Source organism: Cynoglossus semilaevis, chromosome 2, assembly GCF_000523025.1.
Source record: "Cynoglossus semilaevis isolate Cse_v1.0 chromosome 2, Cse_v1.0, whole genome shotgun sequence".
In the NCBI taxonomy this organism is placed as follows: domain Eukaryota; kingdom Metazoa; phylum Chordata; class Actinopteri; order Pleuronectiformes; family Cynoglossidae; genus Cynoglossus; species Cynoglossus semilaevis.
The window spans coordinates 16,989,552-16,999,851 of NC_024308.1; the positions used below are offsets into that span (position 1 = coordinate 16,989,552).

The following is a 10,300-nucleotide window of genomic DNA, read 5'->3' on the forward strand; positions in this document are numbered from 1 at the left end:
TACATAGATTTCATAGTTATAGTTACAGTTTAAAAATCCCCTTACATCCCCTTACGTACAGCACAACTGATTTATTTTTGTTAAAAGGTAGGACAATATGGGCGGTCATTTCTTGAGGATTTTTACTTTATAATCAGGTTAAATAAGTTTTAAGCCAATAATGACGAGCAGGTATGGGTCAGACTCGGAACACGTGATGCGGATTTGTTTCTGTGGGGAGTCATTTCGAGAGCGGAAATGTTCAAAATGTCAAAACAACTAGGAAGTTCACGTTCGTGGTCTGTAAATAAACATTCGGCGCCGTGTTACGATTGTTCATTTAGACTCTTCGTTATGGCAAAAGTGCAAGGAAACTTTTTGGGACAAACACAACAACTTTAAGCTGTGGTGTCGCTGCTGCGCGGTGTTGTCCAAGGTTGGTGCCTGCGGTCGGTGCTTGGAGTGACATTGACAGCAAAGGCTCGTGGTCAAGTTGTTGAATGTCCTTAAGTCTCCATTATATCACGCGGAGTTTCATTTTACCCAGATGACATGCGGTGTTCGCAGCTGTTCTGACTGCTCTAGGTAAATCAGGAAGTACAAACATAGACGACGCGATGTTCTATCTCTCCGTCCATTTGTTAGGGTGCAGCCGCCTCTCTCCTCTTCCTGCACACCTGGCCCGGTGTGACCCGGTCAGGAAACAAGTTGGACGTCTTTTGACGTCACCTCATTTCAGTTGTCAGAAGTCCACGAACTCCGCTTCCTACGTCAGAGCCACTCCGACCTGGAGACCGTTATTATCATATAACAATTGGTCGACCTTGCGTTGTACCAAGACCACCTCATTTCTTCTGCGGTCTGCTCGTGTCCAAACACGGTGTGGACACTTTCACACCTCGGCCGCCCTCAGTGCTCTGCCTCCTCCTCTTCTGTGGCTAGTGCTGAAACCTCTCCAGAAGCTCATAGCTATAATACTGGGCAGGTAAGAGACCGTAGAAATCAGTGCTGTCATTCATTTTTGTCTTTTGTTGTTAAAATATATTAGGGTCTTCAGAGGAAATCAGTTCACCAGACCACCGTAGGGCCACATGCAACAATCATTCACTCTTATTGTCACCACTAAGGTTTATAGAGTAAACAGTTAACAGGTATTTTATATAATAATGGTATTGTTTATTTCTGTATTAATAATGTTAAGACTAGTTGGTGTCAAACCCTGGTATTTTATGGCATCATGTAACCTCAGATAACATTCCTTGCCCAATTGCAGCACCTTAGGTCTGCAGTATCTTCACAACACAGGGTGGGTTGGTGTAATTATGCTGTTGACTCACATTTTGTTTGGTTGTAAGCTTATGTTGTCAGATCTCCAATTGCACCAAACCAGGTGTGTGCAGTCTGTTTGGCTGCCTTCAATTCATTGTAGGATTCAACAGTTCGATATTTGTTTTTATCTAAAGAACAGCAGCCTTGCAATATTTTCAGATTTGTTGCCAAATATATATCTTCTGCTTTTATCATGGTTGTTATTACTGTTTTATTAATATTTAAATAAATACAATTATTTTTTCTTTTAGGGCAGTAGTTAATTTAACCTGAACGAAGCTGTGTTAGCTATACAGAAAAACATCACACACTTTTTGGCCTACATCTGTGTGCAGGAGTATAAGGAAGTGGTGGGCTGCTCTACCTGACAACCGGCGACACCTGGTGCGTGAATGGGCCTGGCTGCATCGTTGGCATCTGACAGCAGGGTTGGCCTTTGCTGTGGTGATTGCAGCACTCCTTCTTCTGACCCACCTCGACGAGTCTCCATTGACGGGCCGGATCCGCCTCCTGGTCTTCAGCAGGGAAAATTACATGGAGCTGGCTGCTCTTACTTCAGAGGCAGTGAGTGAGGGGGAGTTCGAGGGAGTAGAAAAAGTGTCACGTGTCACATTTTTTTGTATTTTTATATATGACATTTTCCATTTTCATGTAGGAGCAGTGTCAGACAAAATGTACATTATTAAATTAGTTAAAATAAAAGCTAACTATCTGGTTGCTAACTATAACTGCACAGTGAAGCTACCACCAAGACCTGTTGGTTTCTTGGTTACTGTACTTAGTTTACTTAGCCCTGTAAACAAATATTATATATTTGATACAATCTTACTGATTATTCATCTTAAAATGCACACGAGGCAAAAAACATGGTGTGTTATTAATTGACCAATGAACTTAATTGTCTAGTCTCCATTTATTTAATTTGTAATTTATAAATTATTCATCATAATCATTATGTGCTGATGTAAATGTCCATTAAAATTAAAAATCAGATTTTTCTATATACTTCCTTATGCAGAGTAGCTTTTTCTTATTGGGTTATAGCTAAGTCAATTCCTGTATGTTCATTGAATATTATATATAATAACAGTATTACAGTACTAATTGAAAACTGCAAATGTTTTTTTTTCACCTTGGTCTGTCTGTGTGGCTTTCAGTACATGGAGGAGTTTGCGGACCTTCTGCTTCCAGTCACTGACCACCGTCACGTGGTGGTAGAACGGGTGGTGCAGCATCTGGCACAGAGGAACAAGGACATCTCTGAAGTGTCCGATGTCGCCTGGAGTGTCCATGTGGTGCAGAGTCCCAACACCAACGCCTTTGTCCTACCAGTGAGTGTATGAAGGTTAAAGTAAAGACAGTGAAAGAATGAGAAACTTTCTATTGTTACATACTCTGCAAAAAATAACTTTTTTTTTTATTTTTCTCTTTTCTTAAAGAATGGGAAGGTGTTCATGTTTACGGGGATGCTGGATGCTGTGACAGATGTTCACCAACTCACCGTTGTCCTTGGACATGAAATGGCTCATGCTATCCTGGGACATTCAGTAAGACAATGTTTGCAGTCAGCCAATGTTTTCTTCCAACTCTAATCAATTGATGTAATTATGTTACTTTGTTATTAAATTACTGCAGTAATTGCCCTAACGATGGGATCCAGTCATGTCTAAGTGAAGTACAATGATAAACGAACTTGATGGACTTCCTATGAAGCCTCCATCCTGTCGCTCCTGTTCTACGGCAGCCAGTCGTGGTCGTCATACTGTGGACAGGAGCAAAAGCTGAACTGCTGTCTATGTAACATCCTTGGTGTGAAATGACAGAATCTAAACTCCAATACTACTGTTTTGGAACGCACCGTTTCAGTTGTCACTCAGCAGCCTGTGAATCTGACGACTCGGATGGGCTGGTCATGTTTACCACATGGGAGATGAGCACATTCCTAAGGTGCGACTACAGGGAGAATTGGCACAAGGCCTGCGGCCTGTTGGGTGACCTCATCAATGTACACAGACGGCCCAGAACGTGACTTGAAATCCATTGGCATTGACCCAGACACCCGGCAGGAGTGTGTGGTTACGATCAGCGGGGTTTGGCGTTCAGCCATCACCAGGGGCAGAGGTCTCTCTTCCAACACATAAATTGCAAACTGCATTGAAAAATGGCATGGCAACCAAGTCACATCACCGACCAATGATGGTACAAATAGGGCCAATATGATCAATGCTTTGGATTAAAAAAATCATTTCAAACCAAAATTTACTTGGACATTAAAGGCCAATTTCTTTTGATGAAAAAAGCGTGCGTTACAAATCTATTATAAAAGGCATTGATTTCCACTGTTTTCTGTCTTTTGAAACTCTTAAATTCAATATGTTGTAGACCTTAATGAATTAAAAAAACCCTCTTCAATCTCCTACTTTTCAAACTCTACCTGTTACCCTCACCATCCACCAAGCTCTTCTTCTCGTGCACACCTCTGTTTTCTCCTCCCAGGCAGAACAGGCCAGTCTGTCTCATGTTGTCGACCTCCTGTCCCTCATTCTGCTGACAGCCATTTGGGCTGTGTGCCCTCGAGACAGCATGGCACTGCTGGGCCAGTGGGCACAGACGAAGCTCACACAGGTGTGAAACACTACCAATCAGTTACCTTATGTAGATTGTCAGATAGAATTTCCTTGCTCTGCTTTTCTATCCCTCCATCCATCCAACTATTCATCCACTCTCTGCCCCAGAAGCCGGGTATACTTTGAACATCTTCCCAGTTCATAGCAGGGACACATAGAGACACACCATCATTCACACTCACTTACTCACACATATACTTATGGTCAATTCAGAGTGCTCAATTAAACCAATCACCAACCAGCATGTTCTTGGAACTTAGGAGAAAAACCGAGTGCTTAGAAAGGACAGGAAAGTGTGTGCTGATTAGAATCGGTGCAGTTGTTTTTATTGTGTTATTTTCTCTGTCCCCAGTTTATGTTTAACCGTCCCTACAGTCGGAAACTGGAGGCAGAGGCTGACAAAATTGGATTGCAGTTGGCTGCAAAGGTACCTATTTATGTATACACAGTGTATTATGTTATGTGTATGACACCATTAATGGATCATGTAATATTTACTCAAGGCATTAGGGGGCACTGTTGTCAAACAAAACCTGCCGTAATATAATGGTTGACTAAGGATTTTTTTTCTCAGCATAAGACAGAAGGATGCCATACCGTGTTTATGTTTCTCATTCTGTGCTGTCTGTCCTTCTAAGGCCTGTGCAGATGTGAGGGCAGGACCTGTGTTCTGGCGGCAAATGGAAATCAGAGAGCAGCTGACTGGGCAGCCCTCTCTTCCTGAGTGGTTGTCCACACATCCTTCCCACAGGAACAGATTCACACAGATGGACAGCCTTATTCCAGAGGTGAAGACAAACAGTTTAGTTGTAGGAGGTGTGTGGTAACTTCTCCTAAAGGTTCAGTGTGTAAGTGTTACACAGTGTCCCTCTGAGTTTAGCTGATATGGCTCCACGTATTTTACCTGTCTGTGAGTGAACTGTTACAAGGTTCTGCCTGATTTGAAGATAAATGGACGTTAATAAAAAGATGAGTGTCACCAGGGTCAAAAACAGAGGCAGAGGTTTAATGGCCTTTGTACTGTATATCAGACTGAAAGCACACATGCAGAATATGACGTCTTAATGATTTTTACAACGTTTAGTTATTTGAAAACTAGCATAAATTCCTGCTCACTCATAGAATACTCCGATCAGCCGATTACCTACTCTGGTCTAGCATTACCAAAAGTAGCAAATACCAAAAGTTCCAAGCTGTCTCTGCTGAGAATGAGTAAAATAAGAGGGAACTTAATGGAGCCATGTCAAGTCCAACATTCATGTTCTAGAAAATCAATTAGCAAAAAATACTGATAAAATAGATATAACATAATACATCAATGGAATGGATGAGAAGTTACACTGGAACCAGCAGCCAGTCAAACTAAGACACAACTGTTCCCCCAGTTGCCATAACAGTCCACTGCATGTGATCTAGTCTAAACTAATTAAACTAACTGTTGTTGAATCTGACATTATTAAGGAATTTAACTAAGTTAGTTTGTGAAATGTTCTCTTTATCAAGAGCAGCAATTAAACTAAAAACAGGGGTTAGAGGTGTATCCTTGAAAACTCTAACAAAACCCACCCTAACAACAGATATATTTTAAGGTAATATATGAAACATCCTAAATATAGATACTTTAACAGGCAGTTTAGGTGTCAATAATTCCAAATATATAATAACAATTGTCTTTATTTTTCCAAGTAAAATTTGATGTTTTTCTCCTGCAGGTTTGCGTGACTCCCTGCTGACATAACAGTCAGATTAAACTTTAGACAAATAGTTTGATTTAAAAATAGTCTGGTGAGAAATAACAGTGTAACAGTATTTACTGGTTTGCACCATTAATCCTCATCTGACAGAGCAGCAACACCATTAAAAGTTGAACACGCGTCTGCCTCTCATGTCGACTGGAAACGCTGAAAGTGAACAGGTAGCGGCTCAATCTCACAGAGATCACACACTATGCAGTTACAATCAATTGCACCTCAAGGCTTGAAGGAAATCAACAAGCGTCGGTGTGGAAACACCTTTGGAAACAGCAGTCATTATTTCTCATCACTGTACATGGATGTGTGTCTGACTTTGAGACAGTAGAAATAACAGTGGGCCAGGCAACAACAGGTTTAACCTTGAAAGTCAGTCAGACTGTTGAATCGCTGTCAGATGCCGCCAGCACTAAAAACGAACAGATGGGCAAACCTGTAATTGTCCATCAGGTGCCTGTGTCATTGAATATTGTGTGTGTGGGTGTGTGTTTGTGTGTTAGGCATAAAACTTTGCATCATGTCATATCCCTGTGTGGCAGCTTGACCTCCAGCAGCAGTTGTATGGAGGCCAGACTGCAGCCACAGGCAGTGAAGTGATGAAGACTGTTGTTCGGGGGATTCATTGGCCTCCATTGTGTCTGTGAGTGTATGCAGAGGAGCCTCTCTCTGGCTCTGCTCTATGAACCCCCGCCCCCTCCCCATTTCAAGTTCTTTTCATCCACTATAGCATTTGAGCCACTCAACAGCTGAGCTCAGTTTGGTGTAATTGATGCATAATGTGATGATTTTAACCTTTTGAAGTGCTAACTGCATCAGGCTAGTTAACCCGACTCTTGCGAGGGCACTTTGCCTCCGCTAGTGTTCTCATCATCCTGTTGCTTACATTAAGACTGCTGTTTGGATGAGGGGAGGGGAGACAGGGCCGTATGTGCCCCGAGTCTTTTAGATAATATGAAGAGTGAATGTAGATAGTGAGAAGTACATGACTGTGTGTGTGTGTGTGAGAGAGAATACAATTCATTGTTTTGGAAGTCCTTTGGCTTCTCTTCTACCACTTCTACTAATACGACCTCTGTGAGACTTTCTAACCAGTCATATGTTTCCTCATATATCTTCTGTAAAGTCCAGGACAAAACAGTATAACACGTTCTTTTATAATGATTTCCACTCATCTATTTTACTTTGCATTCAAAACTAAAACTAGTCATATTATCTATTCTTATTATAAAACAGAAACTAATTCACTTAACTCAGTCTTGAATTACACTGTCAAAAAGAAAGAAAAGTTCTGTTTTAGCAGAGAACAGCCATGAACCAAAGAACATCATACAGTGAACCACAGCGGTCGGAGTAGAATGTTCAAGAAATCAGAAGTCAGTGCATCTCTAACTGAGAATCATGTGACATTTAACAGTACTGTGTAAAGACGAATGAATGCAGGTTATAGGCCAGTGATCATCAACTGGTGGGCCCCGGGCCAAATCTGAACCGTCAAACCATCCAATCCGGCCACCACTGGATACATCACATAACAATATTAGACAGTAATATGTTTTTTTATTTCATTTTTGTCAGTCCAGAAAAAACTCTGGCCGACAAATGTAGTTGGTAGCCCCTGCCACAGGCTAAAGCTAACCATTATCCTAAGAGAATCTGTTAGAACAGGGCAACTTACAAAGTTTTCTATCAGAATATTGTTTCTGCATACTAAATTGCGATGTTAAGCCCTTTAAAGGCCCTCTAGTCAAATCTGTAACTATTGTTGCATTAATTCAGTGGTTCAGGGTAATTTTGTCTCTCGGCTTCTACCTACTCCTCCAGAGAGAATTAAATAAGAGAGTTATGTAAGTTTTTACTTTTTTTTTTCTATACTTTATATTTTGACCAAAGCCTGTGTTCTTCTGTCTCTTTGTTTCCAGGCTCTGGTCTTGAGGGAACGCTGCGTCTGCCCTGCTCTGCCTGCCTCTGACCCCCGAGTCATCTTCTCCAGGAGCGTCCAGGTGTTACTGGAAAAAGCTCAAGGTCAGGGCCGAGGGGGGGCAGACGGTGCGGTCACAAGCCACGTGCCCCCCAGCACAGCCTCACTTCCCTCTGCCCCACCTGCAGCGCTTCTTCCTCAAACTGCGCTTCTTCCTGCTCCAAATCTGGATCAAGTCTTAGATTCAAGCACAGGTGTAGCGCCACCAGTCTCTGCTCCTACAGGGGGCGTTGTACCGCAGGCCATGGACACCAGATAGAAGGTTATATCTCCACACACCTTTGCAGGTTTTTACTGAACTGGACTGGAAGAAGACATCAGTATAGTTGGTGTGATGAATCCTCAGCCAGTGATTTTCTTTTACATTTTCACAGAATTTTTTTTTTTTTTAATTTTTAAAAAACTAGTGTGGGTGCGTTGGACGATGTGTTCGTTAAAAACTGGAGAAAATCCGTCTCTCTTCTGAACCTTTCCTTGTCAATATGCTGCTGACTGAACTAGTTACTATACTGGAGCCACATTAATTAGATAACCTGAACAGGGAAATGTTGAATTAATTAGGACAGCGTCCATACATTAGAAGATTAATATGTGCATTATTCATCAACACACTGCAATGTGATGAGAGTAAGCACTTTGTGCGTGCATGTTAGAGGACGTGTCCATGGAAGCCAGAGGCGTTCTCATTATGACGACTACATTTCCATGCTTCACACACACACACACACACACACAGCACTTTATGCACACTCTGTCCAGAGGGGTTTTAATGGTGCAAATTTATGCTGGGGTCGTTTGCAGGTTTTGAAATGTAGCTTTTCTTGGGATTTTTGTAAAATCTTGTCTAACGAGGAAAGTTCAGTGATAAAACATTGCTGCAGATAGATTTACAGCAGGAGTCCCACAGTGAAGAAGGCAGGTACTGTTCACACTTCAAACATCTAAACAAAATCATTCTTCTCACTGATTGTATTTTAAAATAAATGGTTGTGGTTTGGTTTTATTTTCTTCAGAAATGCCATCCAGTTTCGACTTGCAAAACATCCAGGATCTTTTAGCTGCGGTGGAAGCTGTATTTGAACGTAAGCAGGAGAGGTTAAGGTTAGAGCCTGTGTTTTTATTCATTAAAGTGACTGTGAATTGGTATTGTGCAAATCACTGCATTGAAAAGCTATACCAAGACAGTTTTTGCATATCAATATCTCAGCAAAAAACACTCCCTGTTTGCAAGTGGCAGCAAAAAAGAAAGTAGCGAGCAGAGGAGGCTGTTTTTTTTATTAATCTTTTCTGCCAGGTCCATGCCCAAGTCAAATTATTTAAGAATGCATTTATTACGAGAGAACTGATGATAACACAAAAGCAGTGTATTATATATAATGTGTGCGAGTGTGTGGGGGAGATGGCCACACCACACAGGAACATCAGCACATCACATGAATCCATTACATGAGCTGTTATATCAGTTATCCATTCATGCTGGGGTCCTGGGGGAAATCCCTGAGAGGGTTGTCACAGCTGATCGGGCAGATGTAACGTCTGGAAATCTCACATAGACACCATTACAAAAATCTGGTTTGTTTAAATGAATGGTACTAGGTTTAGCAGTAGGTATCTTGAGGTTTGTAGTCACTCAGTACAAGGTTAATGTTGTATAATTGTGCGTATGTACTGTAATAACAGCATTCAGTTTATTTATTGTGTGGAAATGTTTACTCCTTATCATTTCAATAAGTGTTTCTCAAATGGTGGGTCGTGTCTCAGACTAGTTTTTAGTGGGTTAATGGGCTTTGCCAAAGCAAAAAAAAAAAAAAACCTTGAGAGACGATCTGCAGGCTTGCCTACTCACACTCCTTTACAGAAGGTGGCAGTAGTACCCATGTAATGTGACTTTTTACACCACAGAAGAAGACACAAAACACAGGGCAGCATCCCTGCTCTATATATAATATATTGGCCTATGGAAAAAGACTATGGTGATTCAGTATTATCCGGAAGGTTCTGGGGGCCTAAAAATAAAAATACAGCAACTGTAACATGTTTGTATCAATTGATTTGAATAAAAATAAAAATAAATTGAATATAAAATACATTTTAACTTTTTTTGCAGAATGCACCTTTAATTAATTTGTAAATTTGACTTGAGCTCTGACTTCCTCTATCTTAGCTGCGTTGCTACATTCATGCTGAACCATCTGAATGCAGCTCCATCACCACTAGCAGAGAAATTGGAACTGGAGCAGCAAACAGATGACACATACACCCAGAGGTAATTGTAATGAGTGTTCTACAATACACTAACGCTGCACCAAGTAATTGTGGCTCACTGCTGCAGTCTAAACAATACTGCAACAGAGGGCTTAATCAAGAGAAACAAAGAGATAGCAGTCGGAGCGACAGGAATAGAAAACAGACAGAGTTGAACCATGGGGAGTGACGGATGAAAAGAAAACGTTTCATTTCTGTGAAGCCTTTGAAATAGCTTTTATGATTTGCATATGAATAAAACGTCAACTTGGAGAAGTCTTAGAATGGTTGCTATCTCTGTGGACAAAGACAAGAGTGGGTTAAGAAGTTCTAAGACAGATCATTTTAAAAGGTCTACAATCTTAAAAAGTTGTGTCCCCAGTACAGCAGCT

At 41.2% G+C, this 10,300-nt stretch overlaps 1 protein-coding gene across 12 annotated transcripts in view; it reads left to right on the forward strand.

Moving 5' to 3' along the window:
- The first annotated feature begins 562 nt into the window (after positions 1-562).
- The window catches only part of oma1 (OMA1 zinc metallopeptidase), a 77,199-nt gene continuing 67,461 nt past the window's right edge, over positions 563-10,300 (forward strand). For 4 of the 12 annotated variants that reach the window (XR_001761816.2, XR_003048754.1, XR_001761814.2 and 1 more), the window contains exons 1-9: positions 563-964; positions 1,644-1,872; positions 2,466-2,639; positions 2,748-2,855; positions 3,805-3,933; positions 4,288-4,362; positions 4,574-4,723; positions 7,606-8,765; positions 9,829-9,930. Coding sequence is in view for 4 of the 12 variants with exons in the window: in XM_008307120.3 (XP_008305342.1) it covers positions 597-964; positions 1,644-1,872; positions 2,466-2,639; positions 2,748-2,855; positions 3,805-3,933; positions 4,288-4,362; positions 4,574-4,723; positions 7,606-7,923 (1,551 nt within the window). In the remaining 8 variants the exon portion in view is untranslated. Of the gene's footprint in view, positions 965-1,643; positions 1,873-2,465; positions 2,640-2,747; positions 2,856-3,804; positions 3,934-4,287; positions 4,363-4,573; positions 4,752-6,225; positions 6,327-7,605; positions 9,750-9,828; positions 9,931-10,300 lie in introns of those variants that run through there. The other 8 variants (XR_003048762.1, XR_003048759.1, XR_003048755.1 and 5 more) reach the window with 8 other exon arrangements.